Genomic DNA, 20588 nt, shown 5'->3' with positions numbered 1-20588 from the left:
GTGCTGCATGGCAAGAAGCATTTCACTACACCTAGGTGTGTATGTGATCAATAAAATTATCTTTATCTTTATCTTCTGGTTCTTGATTCCCCTACTCTGGGTAAACAACTCTGTGCATTTACCCTCTATTCATCTCATTCATCTCATACATCTCTATAAGATTACCCCTCATCCTCCTGCTCTCTATGGAATGGAATCCTTGCCTGCTCAACCTCTTCCTGTAGCTCAGGCCATCAAGTCCTGACAATATCCTCATGAATTTTCTCTCCATCATTTTCCAGCTTACAAGCTGTTATAGTACAGAGAAGATTTACGAGGATGTTGGCAGGACTCGAGGTCCTGAGCTGTAGGGAGAGGTTGGGCAGGCTGGGACTTTATTCTGTGGAGTGCAGGTGGACAAGGAGTGACCTTATGGAGGTCAACATGAAGTTCTGAGCTAATAGAATTGATTACCGGGCTGTGGTGTTCTGACGTGATCTCAGATTCAGATTCTGATTCAATTTTAATTGTCATTGTCAGTGTACAGTACAGAGACAACGAAATGCAATTAGCATCTCCCTGGAAGAGCGACATAGCAAATGATTTGAATAAATAATATTAAGTGTCCGAGGGGGGGGGGGGGGGGGGGGGGTGATTGGCAGTCACCGAGGTACGTTGTTGAGTAGAGTGACAGCCGCCGGGAAGAAGCTGTTCCTGGACCTGCTGGTTCGGCAACGGAGAGACCTGTAGCGCCTCCCGGATGGTAGGAGGGTAAACAGTCCATGGTTGGGGTGAGAGCAGTCCTTGGCGATGCTGAGCGCCCTCCGCAGACAACGCTTGCTTTGGACAGACTCAATGGAGGGGAGCGAGGAACCGGTGATGCGTTGGGCAATTTTCACCACCCTCTGCAATGCCTTCCGGTCGGAGACAGAGCAGTTGCCATACCATACTGTGATGCAGTTGGTAAGGATGCTCTCGGTGGTGTAGCGGTAGAAGTTCACCAGGATCTGAGGAGACAGATGGACCTTCTTCAGTCTCCTTAGGAAGAAGAGACGCTGGTGAGCCTTCTTGATCAGAGTTGAGGTATTGTGGGTCCAAGAGAGGTCATCGGAGATGTTGACTCCCAGGAACCTGAAGCTAGAAACACGTTCCACCTCCGTCCCGTTAATGTGGATGGGGGTGTGCGTGCCGCCCCTGGACTTCCTGAAGTCTACAATGAGCTCCTTGGTCTTCTTGGAGTTAAGGGCCAGGTTGTTGTCAGCGCACCATGCTGCTAAGTGCTGGACCTCCTCCCTGTAGGCCGGCTCATCGTTGTTGCTGATGAGGCCAATCACCGTTGTATCATCTGCATACTTGATGATGGTGTTAGTACCATGTACAGGTGTGCAGTCATAGGTGAAGAGGGAGTAGAGGAGGGGGCTCAGCACACAGCCCTGTGGAACGCCGGTGTACAGGGTGAGGGTTGAAGAGGTGTGCTTGTCTAACCTAACAGACTGTGGTCTGTTGGTTAGAAAGTCCAGTATCCAGTTGCAGAGGGAGGGGTCGATGCCCAGGTTACCGAGTTTGGTGATCAGTTTTGATGGTATAATGATGTTGAATGCTGAGCTGTAATCGATGAACAGCATTCTTACGTAAGTGTCTCTGTTGTCGAGGTGGGAGAGGGCGGAGTGAAGTGCCGTTGAGATGGCATCCTCCGTACTCCTGTTCTTGCGGTAGGCAAACTGATAGGGATCCAGTGTGGGGGGTAGGCAGCTTTTGAGGTGTGCCAGGACCAGCCTCTCGAAGCACTTGGTGATGATGGGGGTAAGTGCAACTGGGCAGAAGTCGTTGAGGCTTGCCGCAGTGGAGTGTTTTGGCACTGGCACGATGGAGGTGGTCTAGTCTAATCATCCTCATTGTAACTGCTCCATTATTGAAGTGACTTTCTCACCATTGTAATAACCTGTCTTTCCACACAAAGCAACATCATATAAATGATGATCAAATCAATATTTCACTTTCGTATTTGCATCGCTCCTTTTCCATCCCTGATTGCAAGAACGTTTAGGCTTATTATTGTCACATGCACTGAGGTACAGTAAAAAGCTTACAAATCAGATAATACTATACACAAATATGATCACGACAAACACAAGTATAACAAATGGGTAGAGAAAAGAGAAAAAAATACCAGGGTGCAGAATGCAGGACCTCAGCACTGTAAATTATTGTTATACAGCTGGAAATAGTGATGGACACACAATGCCGGAGTATGATGTTGCAGTTGTCGAAGTGAGGCCACACTTGAAGTATTGTGTACAGTCTAGGTCACCCTGTTATTGGAACAACATCATTAAGCTGGAAAAATTACAAAGACTGATGGGAATGTTGCCAGGACTTGAGGGCCTGCGTTATAAAGTTGGGCAGGCTACGACTTTATTCTTTGCTGTGTAGGAGATTGAAGGGTGCTTTTGTAGAGGTGCATAAAATCACGAGGGGCTGGAAAAATGGTGATTGCACAGAACTTTTTACCCTGTGTAAGGAAATCAAAAGCTAGGGGCAAACATAAGTTTATGAGGGAAATAATTTAGAAAGGTTTAGAAAGAAATTTAGAAAGTTTCAATTTCTTCACCCAAGGGGTAGTGCATATATGGAATGAGGTGTCAATGAGAGTGTAGATATTATGTTTACTGCACAGAGAAAGTGGTTGAGGCAAGTCCAATAACATTTAATATACACTTGCAGTGTGTACATGTATACAAGGTTTGAGAGAGATAGGCCAAACATCGTTTTAGTTTTTTTACTTTAGTTTATTCACGTGTACAGAGGTACAGTGAAAAGTTTTTTGTTGCGTGCAGAAAGACATGGTTACAATGAAGCCATCCACACTGTACAGATACATGATAAAGGGAATAATGTTTAGTGCAAGGTAAAGTCCAATTAAAGATAGTCCTAGGGTCTCCAATAAGGTGGATGGTAGCTCAGGACTGCTCCAGCTTGAATGGGCATCTTGTACAATATGGATGAGTTGGGTTGAATGATCTTTGTCTGTGCCATGTATTGCTTTAACATGATTTCTCCATTGAACTGAGTGGACATCATTTTGGCCAGAGAGAGCTTTAGTTGTTGAGGTTTTAATTTGAATTTATTGGGGTAATTAAAATTATTTCAAGTATAATTAAAAGTTGTGAAATTGATGCAAACATTGAGTTTGGCTGCAGGGACCTTCAGTGGTTGAGCTAATTACCAAGAAAAATGAGCAGAACGCTGATTTTTGAAACTGGCACAATTCATGACAGCAATTGCTGCCAAAGAACGCTGGTGGTTTGGCAAAGAAGGTGCATAATATTTGGGTCTCGCAAAGCCCAAATGCGTCTTCAAGTTGAAACAAAAACTGTAGCTCTTGGAAATCTGAAACTGAAGCCGGAAATGTTGGAACGCTCTGCAGTTTAGGCAGCATCTGCTGAGAGGCAGAGTCAATACCTTAGGGTGGCACTGTGGTGTAGCGGGAGAGCTACTGCCTTATAGTGCCAGAGACCTGGGTTCGATCCTGACTACGGGTGCTTGTCTGTACGGAGTTTGTGTGTTCTCCCCATGACCTGCGTGTGTTTCCTCCGAGATATTCGGTTTCCTCCCACACTCCGAAGCCATGCAGGTTTGTAGGTTAATTGGTTTGGTGTAAATGTAAAATTATTCCTAGTGTGTGTAGGGAAGTGTTAATGTATGGGGATCACTGGTCAGCGCAGACTCAGTGGGTGAAGGGACTTTCCATACTGTATCTCTAAAGTCTAAAGAGAATAATGGATATAAGGACACATGGTGCTGGAGTAACTCAGCAGGTCAGGCAGCAACTCTGGAGAACATCAAGATTCAAGAATCACTTTAATTGTCACAAGTACCAGTTAAGGTACAGTGAAATTTGAGTTGCCATACAGCCATACTAAATAAAAAAGCAAAAATACACACAGCACATAACATGGTAACTGAAGAAGGGTCCCAACCTGAAACATCACCTATCCATTTTCTCCACAGATGCGGCCTGACCCTTTGAGTTACACCAACACTCTGCGTCCTTTGTAAACCAGCATTTGCAGTTACTTGTTTCTACTTCGAAAATATTGGAAATACGCAGTAGTTTGGAAGCACTTTGGAAAGAAAAGTGTTGCAGGGGATCACCTTCCACTGGATTAGGCTGTTCTGACCAAAACAGTAAAGGTTAGTTTCCTGAAACTGAGTCCAATGGCTACCTGTGGCTAGAAACAAGACAAGATGCTGTTCATTGATCGCCACCATCGACACTATGACATCCCATTAATCACCATCAACACCCTGTCCTCTGGAGAAATCTCGTGTTTTTATCTGCTTGGTGAATGGGAAAATGAAGTTTCCTGAGAAGGCGCAGCTGGGGGTGGTACAGTAGCACAACGGGTGGAGCTGCTGCCTCACAGTGCCAGAGACCCTAGTTTGATCCTGACCTCGGGTGCAGAGTTTGTACCTTCTATCTGTGACCGGGTGGGTTTGTCCGGATGCTCCACTTTCCTCCAACATCCCAAAGATGTGCGGGTCTGTCGGCTAATTGACCTCTGCAACTTGCCCCTAGTGTGTAGAGAGTGGATGCAAAAGTGGGATAACGTCGAACTAGTATGAACAGGTGATCGATTGTCAGGGTAGGTTCAGTAGACCGAAGGGCTTATTTTCATGTTGTGTCGCAAAACTAAAGATGCTGGCTAATACACAAAAGGACACCAAGTTATGGAGTAACTCTGCATGTCAGGCAGTATCTCTGGAGAACATGTTTAGGTGACATTTTGGGTCGAGAAGGATCTCGATCTGAAACATCACTTATCTGTTCTCCAGAGATGCTGCCTGACCTGCTAAGTTATTTCAGCACTGTGTCCTAAAAACAACGAATGAACTTGAATATGGATGGTAGTCTGATGTCTAAAGTCTAAGTGCATTGATTCTAATTGGGGAAAATCAGAGAAATATATGATGTTTCTTACATATGGAGTTTAGGATTTTAAAAAACAGCACAATGAAAGGGTTACTTAGTTTGTACTAACATCATTTTTTATATCATGGGAAGAAGCCATTTTAGTAACTGAAAACAAGAGGATTAAGGCTGTCTGGATGTATGCAAGATGAATAGGTGATGAGTTGAGGAAATGTGTAGGAAGGAACTATAGATGCTGGTTTAAACCGACGATAGACGCAAAATGCTGGAGTAACTCAGCAGGACAGGCAGCATCTCTGGAGAGAAGGAATGGGTGACTTTTCGTGTCGAGACCCTTCTTCAGACCCATGTTTCGGGTCGAGAATTTCACCCATTCCTTCTCTCCAGAGACACTGCCTGTCCCACTGAGTTGCTGCAGCATTTTGTGTCTATCTTTGGTGATGAGTTGATATCGGCTGCAGTGAGTTTTTTGAAGGACTGAAGTTGGATTGTAGAAGTGCTATCTTGCAGGTGATGAGTGTCCAATGTGGTGTACAGTGTGTGGATCTACTCATTCTACTGGAAGTATGCTGTCCATCATATTGGTCTCAGCTGTTGGACCCATGTCAAGTGTGCATAAATAGTGGTCTCACTGTGCAAGCTATCCATACTTTAGTCACCTTTCCTTTGCATCTATTTTTCTATTATAATTCCTCATCTACAGCAATAGAGATAAAAGTGTAGAAACGAGCCCTTTGGCCCACCGAGTTCATGCCGACCAACAATCACCCGTGTGCTAGTTCTATGTTATCCCAGTTTTGCACCCTACACACTAGGGGCAATTTACAGAAGCCAATTAACCTACAAACCAGCATGTCTTTGGGATGTGGGAGGAAACCCGGAGAAACCCCTTGAGGTCACAGGGAGAATGTACAAGACCATTATCAAACAAAATCTGACACCAAACCATAAAAGGATATATGGAGCCAAATGAAGCGTAGGTAGGGTTTGAATGTTAAGGGGGAAGGGATGGATTTTAAGAGGCATCTTTCTGGAGGAATAAGTTTCAATTCCAAACAGGTTATAACCTGGCAAGTAATCACCCAGAGCATCACAATATCATGTATCTGCACAGTGCAGACCTATTGTATTAACTCTATCGGAAGGTATTTTCTCATAAGAAATTTTATTTCTTCTGGTGTATGAATAATGTAGCCTTTATTGCATTCTCAAGAATAAAGTATTTTTAATGTTTTATTTTCCTGTGGTTCTATAATATAAATGGCCTTGTATTAGGAAAAGCACAATGATTTCAAACATTCTTTTCTTCTTGGGGATATAGTGCATTAGTCTTGTTACTTCGCAATGGACAGAAAATATGGTTACTCTCAGATGGAGTGTGTGACAATGGGCAAGAGGGTAGCTCTTGGGGCTAATGGAATCAAGGGATATGGGGAGAAAGCAGGAACTGGGTACAGATTTTGGACGATCAGCCATGATCATATTGAACGGCAGTACTGGCTCGGAGAGCCAAATTGCCTACTCCTGCACCTACAGTATTTTCTATATGTCTATGTTACCCAGCGCATCTAACTTTGTTGACCTTTATACAGGGATTGGACAACTGTATGGAAAAGTATTCAATATCAGTGATAGACAAAATGCTGGAATAAATCAGCAGGTCAGGCAGCATCTGTGGAGAAAACGGATGGGTGACACATCCTATTCCTTTTCTCCTGAGATGCCGGCTGCCCCCTGAGTTACTCCAGCTTTTTTACTCCATCATCGGCGTAAACCAGCATCTGCAGTTCCTTCCTATACAATATCAGTGCCATGTTCATTAGAGAATACAAAGCACAATTCCAATTTATAGAATGCAAGGGGAACATTGATTGTACTTTTAATATTGTCTTTTCTCACCTTATTATAAACCAAATAGTCTCAAAATGTATTATTGATGGATCTAATTTTGGATGCAATTGATCTTTTCAAATCGATAGTTACAAATTACAACTTTAGTTTGCCCTCTAAGCTTCAACAGTGCAGATGCTTGAAAACTGGTCAGAGTGTATATGGTATAGATATTATTTACAGGTAAAATAACAACATTGAATAGACACTTGGACATGTACTCGGATGGGAAAGGTTTTGAGGGATGTCGACCAAATGCAGCCCAGCTTAGATGGGAATATTTGGTCAGCATGGACGAGTTGGGCCGAAGGGCCTGTTTCTGCGCTGTTAGACTTAATCTACAACTCCAGAATTAAGAGTGTTTTGTCATAGTGTCAAGAGTGTCCTATCAAGTATCTGTACACTGTGAATGACTCGATTGTTGTCTTTCTGCTCGCAACAAAAAGCTTTTCACTGTACCTCAGAACACGTTACAATTAACTGAACTGATATGCCCAGAACGGAACAATGTAATTCTTACTTGCAGGAACACAACAGATATATAAACACAATACTCAATAGATAATAAAATAAACAAAAAAAATCTATGACCATTTGTTAAGTACTATCATTTTTGGAAGATATTATCTCAACTTTTTATGTTCTGTGGGGTATGAATGTTGCAGCTTTAATGGCATGCTTGAGGATGAGGTCTGTGTAATAGTCTTATTTCTGTGACGCTATGATATAAATATTGTCTCATGTTAGAAAAAACACAATGATTTAAAAAAAAATCTTTTTTTTCTTGAGGGTACGGTAGATTAGTCAAACGTGGGCTTCATAACAAGAGGAGTTGAGTATAGGAGCAAAGAGGTCTGCAGTTGTATAGGGCCCGAGTGAGACCACACCTGGAGTATTGTGTGCAGTTTTGGACCCCTAATTTGAGGAAGGACATTACTGCTATTGAGGGAGTGCAGCATAGGTTTACAAGGTTAATTCCCGGGATGGCGGGACTGTCTTATGCTGAGAGAATGGAGCAGCTGGGCTTGTATACTTTAGGATGAAAGGGGATCTTATTGAAATGTATAAGATTATTAAGGGTTTCGACACGCGAGAGGCAGGAAAAATGTTCCCGATGTTGGGGGAGTCCAGAACCAGAGGCCACGGTTTAAGAATAAGAGGCAAGCCATTTAGAACAGAGATGAGATAACACTTTTTCACACAGTTGTAAGTCTATGGAATTCTCCGCCTCAGAGGGCGGTGGAGGCCGGTTCTCTGGGTACTTTCAAGAGAGAGCTAGATAGGGCTCTTAAAGATAGCGGAGTCGGGGGACATGGGGAGAAGGCAGGGACGGTGTACTGATTGGGGATGATCAGCCATGATCACATTGAATGGCTCGAAGGGTCGAATGGCCTCCTTCTGCACCCATTGTGTATTGTGTATTGGCTTTGATGTTCGTCTAAAGTGTTGTGCAGGTGGACAGTAAATTGACCAGTGAGAACTGAGGGAAATGGGGTTTAACGATAGGCCCGTATGCAATTGATATATGTATAACTAAAGTCATTTATGTTCAAAAGTAGGCCAGAGAAAACGAAACAGCGGGTATAAATGGATCTGAGTAGCCAAAACTACAAAACACATGATTGAATGTAGCCATTATCCCGAAAAGTGGGACAGGATTGTAAGTAACAAACTCTTGTGAAATGGGTGGTATATAACAACTGCGAGCAAGTGATTGCATTTTAAACTTGCCACGTCTTTTGTTCGGTATGAAGAAAGTTCATGTAAGGTGTTAACAAGCGTTATCAGAGAGCAGGTATGGTGAGCTGGAGTGGTTTTTTCCTGTGCTATTATTTCCATGACCATACATAAACAGTGGCAGAAAATTAACAACAACACGTGAAGGTATGGTGGAAATTCTGGACTCTGTTTTTACGAGGCCATCACCTGACCTTAACATAGAACATAGTACAGCATGGCAACAGGCCCTTCAGCTGAATATGCTGATCTACCTCATTGGTGACACTAGCTCTATCTTTTATCGGACTTGACTGGACTATATCTTGCACTAAACGTTATTCCCTTTATCCTGTATTTGTGCACTGTGGATGGCTTGATTATAATCATGTATAGTCTTTTCACTGACTGGTTAGCACGCAACAGAAATGCTTTTCACTGTACTTCGGCACATGTGACAATAAGCAAAACTATCAAAAGTGTTTCTTTATACATGGTGAGGTAGATGCCTGGAATGCACTACCAGGGGGACAGTGGAGAGGGTGCAGAGGAGGTTTACCAGAATGCTGCCTGGATTAGAGGGTTTCAGATACAGAGAGGTTGGATAGACTTGGATTCTTTTTTCTGGAACATTGGAAGTTAGGGGAAGACTTGATAGAAGTGTATAGAATTATGATAGACATGGATAGGTTGACAGTCAGAACCTTTGTTCCAGGGTGGAATGGTCCAACACTGGAGGGCGTAGCATAATTGAGAGGGGGAAAGTTCAATGGAGATGTGCGGGACTAGTCAGCTGGCATGTTTTATGTACACAGTGTTGGGGATTGGAATATATTGCAAGGGATGGTGGTGGAGGCAGATATGATAATGGAATTTAGGATAGGCACATGGAAGTGCAGGGGATAGAAGGTTAGGGATCATGTACAGAGATGAGATTATTTTATTTTGGCATCATGCTTGGCACAAACATTGCAGGCCAATAGAATCCCTAATGCAGAGCTAGCAATTATCTCGTTAGATGCTGAAAAAGCATTTGACCAGGTAGAATGGCCATATTTATTTTCGGTGATGGAAACATTTCAACTAGGAGAGAAGTACTGTACATGGGTTAAATTGTTATATTCTAATCCAACAGCTAGAATATTAACAAACAAAATGTTATCAACTAAATTTAATTTCTCTAGAGGCTGTAGACAAGGATGCTCACTATCCCCACTATTATTTACTCTTGCAATCGAACCCCTAGCAGAAAGCGTTAGAAACCATCCAGGAATATTTGGATATAATACTAGAGACACAAGGAATAAAATCTCCTTATATGCAGATGATGTACTAATATATATTACAAAATTAGAAACTAGTATTCCAAACCTATTAAATCTAATAACTCAATTTGGTCAGTTTTCGGGATATAGAATTAATTGGAATAAAAGTGAAATCATGCCAATAACAAAATTCAATTTACATACAATACAACAATCCCCTTTTAAAATAGTTAAAGATAAATTCAAATACTTAGGAATCTATGTAACTAAGACATATACCTCTTTATTTAAACTAAATTTCCCACCATTACTGAATAAACTACATAAGAATATTCAATACTGGAAAACACTCCCCATTTCTATGCTTGGGAGAATAAATGCTATAAAAATGATTTTTTTACCGCAACTGCTGTACCTACTTCAATTAATTCCGATATATATCCCAAAAACTTTTTTCAAAAAAGTCGACTCCATCGTTACAAGTTTTGTCTGGTATTATAAGAATCATAGAATAAGTAAAAAACATTTATGTAAGTCAAAGATAAATGGAGTTTTGGCTTTGCTAAATTTCTTATTTTATTTTTGGACAGTCCATATTAAAAACATGAATTTCTGGCTGGAAGAAATGGATCAACAACCAGATTAGTTAATGATGGAAAAGGAAGACTGTCTACCTTTTGAAATTGGACCGATCATATTTGCCCCCACAAAACTGCACAAAAAAACCTATAAAGAAAACCCCATAATACATAGTGGAATACGAATTTGGAAACAAATAAAAAAAGATTTAAAATTAAATAATATACCACTCTGCCTTCCCATTGTAAATAATCCTTTATTCAAATCATCCTTTATGGACAAAGGTTTCACACAATGGAAAAATTATGGAATCAAAAATATAGGACATCTTTATGGGAAAGGTACTTTTCTTTCATTTCAAGAGTTACAACAGAATTATGGACTGCACTCAAATAATTTCTTCAGATATCTACAAATTAGAGATTATGTTAAATCTAATACACAAGTCTACAGGAATAGGGAATCAGAAATTCTTGATGAATGTTTGAACAAGCATCCTAATACTGAAAAACTAATAGCTTATATTTATAACACCCTACTAAACAACGAGGTACCACCGACCGAACCACATAGATACAAATGGGAAAATGAAATAGGTCATCCTATCACGAAAGATATGTGGGACGAAAGTTTACAACAAATACATCAATGTTCATTAAATGCCAGACATACTTTAATACAATTCAAGGTCTTACATAGACTACACTACTCTAAAATAAAACTAAATAGAATCTTCCCACAAATCTCTCCTATTTGTGATAAATGTCTACATCTAGAGGCTAATTTAACACATACGTTTGCAAACTGTATAAAACTTAAACATTTCTGGACTGATATTTTTGAAATAACTTCAGAAGTTATTAATACAAAACTGGACCCAGACACAAAATTAATAATACTTGGAATATCAGAACAAAGCTTAACACTCACAACAAACCAAAGAAATTTCCTCAACTACAGTATAATAACCGGGAAAAAATTAATATTAAAATTTTGGTAAGGCCCTACAACCCCCACAATTAAAATGTGGATTACGGAAATGTCGGAGACCCTATACTTAGAAAGAATTAGACTTGTCTTAATGGACAAACAAGATCTTTTCCATAAAATTTAGGCTCCATTCATTAACTAACTGAAGGGATAGATTGGCACAGCACGAGGACCCAACTGAAACTTGAACTCAGGACCAGATGAAAAGCTATACTTTATAACCTACGTTATAAAGTACTATTTGTAACTTTCTACCCTCTCTTTCTCCCTCTTTCTATAAAAAATAAAAATACTAGAAGCAGAAGTAATTGATAATGGAAAATTTTAATAATGTATGACTGATGTATATGAAAAGTTTTTTTACTATAATATGTAACTACATTTTATAATATGTCTACTTCTAATAAATAAATTAAAATAAATAAATAAATAAATTAATTAAAAAAGAACAAACAAACATTGCAGGCTGAAGGGTCTGCACTGTGCTATGTCCATGCCGATGATGATGACAAATTAAACTAATCGCCTCTGCCCACACATGATCCATATCTCTCCATTCCCTGCATATCCATGTGCTTATCCAAAAGCCTCTTAAATGCCACTATAATATCTGATCCCACCACGACCCCTGGCAGTGTGTTCCAGGCAAACGCCACCCTGTATCTAAAATAAAATCCTTCCCAGCACATCCTCTTTCAAGCTTGACCCTGACACCTTGAAGCTATGTCATCTAGTCTATTTTGTTCTTATACCAGGCATCCACCATTCTCTGGGTAATTAAAAACTCTACCCTACCTCTTTAAACTTTCCCCCTCTGATCTTGCACCTTTGACCTTTCATCTTTGACATTTCATCCTTTGTGTGCCGTGGTAGGTTGGTTGTCTGTATTGGGACGTTTATCAGATAAATAGGGTATCTGTTACCAATTTTCCAGGGCATGGCCATTTTCTCTTTTAAAATATAGGCATCTCTTTCAATCTAGGCTGTTGGCAACTCTCCTAGGCCCTAATCTATCTGCTGGCAGAATGAGGACATGGGTGGTTTTCTGTCCTCCCAGTACCAGAGTGCTCTTTTCTTGCTTATAACTCTTGGGCCCCATATTATCCTTGACTTCCTGCCACACAGATCTGCTCAGAAGAATGGCTGGCCCCACCCCATGTGGCACAATGTGATCTGTCCACATTTCTCGTGGCTAGTCTTCAGCAACGATGAACACTAACTTGCTTTAATCAGTAAGATCCCTTCTGAGCCGATCTAGCCATTGAGAAGATATCCAACTCAATCGTCCATCTTGGCTTCATGCTTGGCACAAAGATAGTTGGCTGAAGGTCCTGTTCTGTGCTCTACCATGTCCATGCCGAAGACTATGCCAATTTAATCTAATCTCCCCTGCCCGCATCTGATCCATTACTGCCCATTCCCTGCATATCCATGCGCCTACCTAGAAGCCACTATCTTATCTGATTCAACCACTACTCATGGCAGTGTGTCAATTCCCACAAGGAGCAGCACTAACATCCACCATCTCTCCCACTCTCATTGGCTTCCTAGCTGTCCCCAGGCCCGGACCACCAGGATTGCCGCCCTCTTCTCTCCAACTCAATTCAACAGATCATTTTAGATAATTTGTCCACGCTGAAATCACTGAAGCATTTGTTCTCATTGTGTCCTGAAGTGATGCTAGCAAGGGAATTGGATGATCTAGGAGTTATAAATAGCACAATTAATATACAATGTTGGTCTTAGCTGGAAATTTTCACTCTGAATAAATTTCTTCTTCATTGACTTCAATGATTTTGCCACATATTGCACTTCATTCGTGGATTTGTAAGCAGTTGCACAATTTCCTTTTAAAACAATAAACTGGTTCTGCTTTTACAATAGCAGTGGCACAGCTGGCAGTGCTGTTGCCTCACCAGAGACCCATGTTCAATCCTGACCTGGGGTGCCGTCTGCATGGAGTTCGTATGTTCTCCCTGTGACCGCGTGGGTTTCCTCCAGGTGCTCCGGTTTCCCACATCCCAAAGACTTGCGGGTTTGTAGTTTAATTGGCCTCTGTAAAATTTCTCCTAACATTTCAGGAGTGCATGAGAGAGTGCGATAACTTAGAACTTGTGTGAACGGGTGGTCAGTGTGGACTCGGTGTGCCGAAGGACATGTTTCCATCCTTAAACTAAATCAAGCTAATTAATTTAAACTAACTTATAATTGACATTCCATGCTCTAACTGCCCTTCATCTAAAGACTTTGTCCTCACTCCCACTTAATTTATTTGTAACAATATTCAGTCTGTGTTAGACACAAAGCTGGAGTTACTCAGTGGGTCAGATGGCATCTCTGGAGAAAAGTCATAGGCGACATTTCGGGTCGAGACCTTTCTTCAGACTCAAATTCAGTCCAGCATCTGCAGTCCCTTCCCACACATTCAGTCTGTTTTACTGTGTTTGTGATAGGAAAATTCAACTTATCCCTGTTTACCCGAACATAACCAGAATAATATCAAATATTTCTATTAGATTATTCTTAAACCTTTTAGATCCAGTGAGAAAAGCTCCCAATTCTCAAAGCCTGCATCTTTTCACTTTTTTCAATTTCTATTTTCGATTCACGATTGTGGACGTATTCATGAATATATCAGCTTCAAAGTTAAGATTATTTATACAATGGAGTAAACAGAAGATTGGCTCCAACATAAACTCAACAACATTATTCATCACATTGATTGATTGATTGATTGATTATTGATTGATTATACCTTTAATAATCCTTTACAGGAAATTACAGTGCCACGACAGCTTCAAGACAGACATAACACCACACATTTCCTCTAATAGCTTCCATACTTAACAAGTTAAAATACAAGTTAAAATACAAGTTAAAATACAATGAATGAAAAAAAGTGCAGTTATTTATGCGCATTATATAACCTTATAGCAGCTGGTATACAAGACTTCCTATGTCTCTCAGTTTTGCACATTGGTGCAATCAGTCTCTGACTGAAGATGCTGCTCTTGATCACCTTCAGGGCATGGAGTGGGTGAGTGGGGTTGGTCATTATTGAACCCAGTTTGTTCAGAGTTCTGGCCTCTGCCACCTGCTGGACCGTTCGTTGCTCAGCCCCGACCACTGAGCCGGCCTTCCTGATCAGCTTGTCCAGTCTGTTTTTGTCCGCTATGCGGGCGCCATCTCCCCAACAGATATTCCAATTATGTGAGAGACTGCAAATTCTCCAACTGCTTTTTATTAAAATGCTTTTGAATAATATATACACATGCAAAAGGTATAGAAGTGTAGAAACACACACCACCAGGTTCAGGGACAGTTTCTTCCCAGCTGTTATCAGACAACTGAATCATCCTACCACAACCAGGGAGCAGTGCTGAACTACTATCTACCTCTTTGGTGACCCTCGGACTAACCTTGATCAGAGTTTGCTGGCTTTACCTTGCACTAAACATTATTCCCTTATCATGTATCTATACACTGTAAATGGATCGATTGTAATCCTGTATTGTCTTTCTGCTGATTGGTCAGCACGCAACAAACGCATTTCACTGTGCCTCAGTACACGTGACTATAAACTAAACTGGACATGCCAATTTCGAAACACTGCAATATTTCTTTAAATAATTCCGTTCGTTTGGTCAGGCATGACTTGCTTACCTATCTAGATTGCAGATTTTCATAGTTTAATTATTTACCTTGCCCTATAATTGTTGCCCAACAACCCAAATCAACCATAGGAAGACAGTGCTGGAATAACACAGTGGGTGAGGAACAATGTCTCTGGAGAACATGGATAGTATTTTAGTACATTAGAGATGTACTATACATCTGCCCTTCAGCCCACTGAGTCCATGCTGACCAGCAATCACCCCTTACACTTGCACTATCCTACACAATAGGGACAACTTACAATTTCACTGAAGCCAATTAACCTTCAAACCTGTATGTCTTTGGAGTGTGGGAGGACACCGGAGCACCTGAGGGGAAAACCAATGTGGTCACAGGGAGAACGTACAAACTCCATACACACAGCACCCATAGTCAGGATTGAACCCAGGACTCTGGCGCTGTGAGGCAGCAACTATACAACTGTGCATAGGTTATACTTTAGGGTGGGACCCTACTTCAGACCCGAAACATCACATATCCATTCTCGCCAGAGATGCCGCCTGACCTGCTGATTTACTCCAGCACTTGGATGCTGGAAATCTGAAATGAAAAACAAAAAATAAATGCTGGAAATGCTCAGCAGATCTGACCAGACCTGCGCGGAATTTGCAATAATTTATTATTTTTTTATTTATGTAGAATGAGCTTTCCTTTAAAAGATGACTATTTGATGAAAAAGTCAGACTATGTTGATTTGCGAGGTTTGCTGTGTACAATCATGCTACAATGTCACAAACTATCTTTATTGGTGACTAACTGCATTGAAGTGACAGCCAAGCCACATCAATGCTTCTAGTTCCTCCGGAGACTCTGAAAACTCCTGCAAACATCCACAGATGGGCCATGGAAAGCATACTGTCAGATTGCATCACAGCTTGGTTTGTGAACAGCTTTGCCCAAGGCTGCAAGAAGTGCCAAAGAGTTGTAGACCTAGCCCAGTCCGTCAAAATACCAACCATTGACTCCATCTACCCTTCACACTGCTTTGGAAAAGCAGCTGACGTAATCAAAGACCTTTTCTAACCTGGCCATTCTTTCTCCCAGCTCACAGCAGGCAGAGGATACAGAAGCTTTGAAAGTACATTCCACCAGGTTTAGGAACAGCTCCTTCGCCACTCCTATCAGGCTCCTGAACGGTCCTTCCATTAGCTAGGGTACTGGCTGATTCACCTTTGAGTTGAGAGTTTTAAAATGTCATATGTACCAACAATGGAACAATGAACATCTTAACTGCAGCATAACAGACCTGTAAAATGCAATTAATAACCATAATAGCACGTGAGACCCAAGTCCTTACAACAACCAAGGACATTGCATAGAAGTTCACAGTTGCTGAGGTTAGTGTTCAAGCAACTGGGAAGGGGAAATTGCTTGGAAGGGGAAATTGCAAATATTTTAAAGTTTAATTTTATATCTTGACTCCTTCCTTTGTCACGAGTCTTGTCGAACCCCATGCCTAATTATGGCCTTGGTTCTTAAATAATGGTGTTGGGGCTTTTTGTCTTTAGCCTTATGGACATTTATGTGGAAAGCAGAGACCCGGGTTCGATCCTGACCACGGGTGCTGTTTGTCCGGAGTTTTACGTTCTCCCAGTGACCTCGTGCGTTTTCTCATGGTGCTCCAGTTCCCTCCCACACTCCAAAGACGTACAGGTTTGTAGGCTATCTGGCTTCAGCTAAATTGTCCCTAGTGTGGTCATGCTAGTGTATGTTGTGATCACTATTCGTCGTGAACTCGGTGGGTCGAAGGGCCTTTTTTTAGCATTGTTTCTCTAAAATCTAAAAGTCTAGATGCTATCAGACCCGCTAAGTCACTCCAGCACTTTGTGTTCTATGCAGGATTCCAGCATCTGCAGTTCCTGGTGTCTTTGTTTCCAATTATGTACTTTAGGATTGATTTTTTTTTTTAAACCTTGTATATCTTTAATTTATCTAAATTAAAAAAAACTACAGATGGACTTTCACTCTATAACCTGTCATATTCATTGAATAATAGCTGTTGTTTTCAAAATGTTTTGACTCTTATTTTCTCTTTTTCTCAGGAATGCTGTGCATCATGTTAAACCTTTGAGTCTGATGACTGATGACAGGACATCCTATTTCTGCCTCTTTTGGAACTATTTCAGTGGGAGCGAAAGGGCTAACAAGCTTGGTTCAGGAGGCACGTGAACTAGTTCATAAATCTCAGGAGAATTTCTACCAACTGATGCAAAGCAGAAACACAACAGGAAACTAAAAGAGCTACAATAAACACTGCAAGCGCTCTTGACAAGTGAACATTTAAAATAAAACTACAAACCTCAGCAATGCTTAATAAAATATGCAGCAAAAAATAAGTGAGCCTATTTCAACTCCTCCACAGATGTCTTTTGAAGAGCTTGATGGGCAAATTCTTCCTTTTGTTCGGTGCTTTCTAAGCGGATACGAAATGATTGCATAGACCCCAAACTCCACAGCAACTCAAAGACAATATTTTTTTTTTCCTTGCAGCATTATGCCAGAAATGATTATTCCATGACAATGGCGTGTAAAAGAGATCTCTATTTTTGGTCTGAGTGTTTATCATTGTTTTTATTTCTGTTTAGTTTTCAATGGCTTGTCCCAGTTATCGGCAAGCCGAAAGGACCTTCGCGTCCCCATATGAATTCCATTAGGATTGATGGGGACATAGCCCTGGGGGGGCTTTTCCCCGTGCATTCACGGAGTGGGTCTGGTGCTAACTGTGGGCAGCTGAAGAAAGAGAAAGGGATCCACAGGTTGGAAGCGATGCTGTTTGCCTTGGACAGGATCAACAACGATCTGGAACTCCTTCCCAACATAACACTGGGTGCTCGGATCCTCGACACGTGTTCCAGGGACACCCACGCCTTGGAGCAGTCTTTGACCTTTGTCCAAGCTCTGATTGAGAAAGACAGCACCGATGTGAAGTGCATGAGCGGAGGACCACCAATCATTACCAAGCCAGAGCGAGTGGTGGGAGTTATAGGTGCATCAGCAAGTTCTGTATCCATAATGGTGGCCAACATATTGCGTCTTTTTAAGGTAAGCCTTTCCTATTGAAGTATATATTTTTGTTGTTACTGAGGCAACGCCAATCAAATGATGGATCTACAGGGTTTTATTGAAGAAAAATTATCTTTTGATATTTTTCAGATTTTTGTATGAAAACGGATTGTATTTCTGTATAATGCAATTAAGTTTTACCTGGAGAAATGTTACAATATTGTACAACATTAATGACTTTCCAAAAATATACATGACTTAAATTAACCGTTTTTTATTATTGTTGAACTGCAGAAATTAGATTAACTAATTCTTGCTCCACACACCTCCTTTAAACTCTTCCCAATTCTCTGACTAATTCTTTATAAAGCAAGTTATGGAACCTATATTGCCAAATCAGAATTTATCCCATCATTAGTTATCTGAGAACTTTGGGGAACAGGTTTTACTCTTTCTCCTCTGAGAACTCTAGAGAGCAATTTTGCGTGCAGGTTCTATATTTATAAAGATTTGCAAAGAGGGGATGGATGGTCAAGTCATGGCATTAAGCATTTCAGTTGAGTGGGGATGAGCATTGTCTACTCAATTTCCATCAAGCACCACCCACTAAATCAAACACATTGATTCAATAATAATCAAAATAGAATCAACAACTTTGATCAATAACAACACTTTTTCCACAAACTACGAAGATTGTATATGGAACCAAGTTGAGCTGGTGAATTTGTATGGTGTTATCACAATTTTGATAGATTATTGAGTAGTGATTGATTTGACCTTTCCATTCCTCTGCCTTCCAGCCACTTTAGAGTCATCTTGTAACGAGGGTGTAGATTCAAACTTTGGAATATGTCTCCTGTATTGTGTTATAGTGTGAAGAATTGTATTTCAAAACATTGAAAAAATTATTTACTATATAGTACATTCGGGAAAATATTGTTTTGGTACTGTCTGTTATTTAATGTAATCTTGGAAGAAGCAGCACTAATATGACGTGGCTGTGTTTCAGTGTCAAAACAGGAGTGTTTCAATGTATTTTAGTACATAGCAGTTTAAATCCATGCAAATAAAAAGTTGAGTCTGTCAAGCTATATAAATTGAATTCTATGCTTATAATGTTGAATAAATGTGGATTGTTTTCTCTTGAGCATCAGAGATTGAGAGACGCAAATTATGAGAGGCATTGATAGGGTCAGAATCATTTTCCCCAGGATGGAAATGCCAAAGACTAGAGGGAATTTAAGATGAGTGGGGCAGAGTTTAAAGAAGATGTGTGGGCAAAGCATTTGGCCCCTACAAAGTGTGGAGGGTGCTTGGAATGTGCTGCTGGAGGTCGTGAAGGAGGCGGATATGATGGTGACATTTAAGAAGCTTTTGGATAGGCCCATGGATATGGAGAAATTGGAGGGATATGGATCACGGGCAGGCAGATGAGATTAGTTTATTTTGGCATCATGGTCGGCACCGACATTGTGGGCTGAAGGGACTGATCCTGTGCTGTACTTTTCTATGTTCTATTAACAAAGAAAGCTTAACCTGGAAATAGAGAACATTCAGAAGCATGGGTGTGTAGTTTCAGCAGTCGGCTGCCTGGTCCAAGATTAATTGCCGATCAGTGATGGCAGTGGTTTTGATACAGGGTGATAAAGGGGATCATGATGGTCATGAAGAAAAGGTTTGAAACCATGTGGACCTGTGGAAATTAATGTCAGCTCACTTCCAAGACCTTGACCAGCCCATCTTTTTATTTCATTTTCAGTGTGAAATGGGAATTTATTTTCAACTGTCCAAACTCACCGGCTGCTCAGGATAATCTTACCATAGCTACCAAAGAAAGAGTAATAACAGTTGGTTAATTCCTCAGTCACATATGTGGCAAACTTGCATCTCATTTGGACCGTCTCCCTGTAATGTCCAGTGATTAATTTTGAGTGCAAACCACATCTTAATTTTGCATGATTATGGTGCACCGTTTCAGCACACCTGTTTAATATCAACTACGTATGTATCTTGTTTCCTTAATGCATTGATTGTCTGAAGTCACCTTTCCCCCAATAAATAGAAAACAGAAAGATTGCAATGATTCCAGACCTGTGTCTCAGCATTGTTCATGATCTATTCGTCAAAACACCAGCCTAAATTTGCTCTCAAAATTCTCGTGTGGCACAGCGGTAATGTTGTATGTTGAATTGCACAGCGGTAATGCCAGAGATCTGAGTTTGTTCCTGACGACGGGTGCAGTCTGCACAGAGTTTGTACGTTCTCCCCAAGACCACCTGGGTTTCCTCCAACATTCCAAAGACGTACGGGTTTGTAGATTAATTGACCTCTGTAGAATTGTAAGTTGTATCACATGTGTAGGATAATGCTAGTGTATGGAGTAATCGCTGGTCAGCAAGAACTCGGTGGGGCCTTGTTTCTGCACTGTATCTCTAAAGTCTCGAAATTCACTCTCAATTCATATCAGTAACCAAAGACGTTTCTGTGTATGTCAGGCAATTAGATTCTGGCACTTCAAGCAAGCTGAATAAAATATTTGCATCAGTGACTTCTCAGAA

General features: G+C 40.9%; 1 protein-coding gene across 3 annotated transcripts in view; it reads left to right on the top strand.

The window, feature by feature from the left end:
- The window catches only part of grm4 (glutamate metabotropic receptor 4), an 844630-nt gene that overhangs the window by 91979 nt on the left and 732063 nt on the right, over positions 1-20588 (top strand). For all 3 annotated transcript variants that reach the window (XM_033042492.1, XM_033042493.1, XM_033042494.1), the window contains exon 2: positions 17070-18069. In XM_033042492.1, the coding sequence (XP_032898383.1) occupies positions 17542-18069 (528 nt within the window). In that variant the 5' untranslated portion in view covers positions 17070-17541. The remainder of the gene's footprint in view (positions 1-17069; positions 18070-20588) is intronic.

Source organism: Amblyraja radiata, chromosome 24 (assembly GCF_010909765.2).
Source record: "Amblyraja radiata isolate CabotCenter1 chromosome 24, sAmbRad1.1.pri, whole genome shotgun sequence".
Lineage (NCBI taxonomy): Eukaryota > Metazoa > Chordata > Chondrichthyes > Rajiformes > Rajidae > Amblyraja > Amblyraja radiata.
Note: the sequence above shows the minus strand (reverse complement) of the source record. Positions and strands in the feature narration are given on the sequence as shown.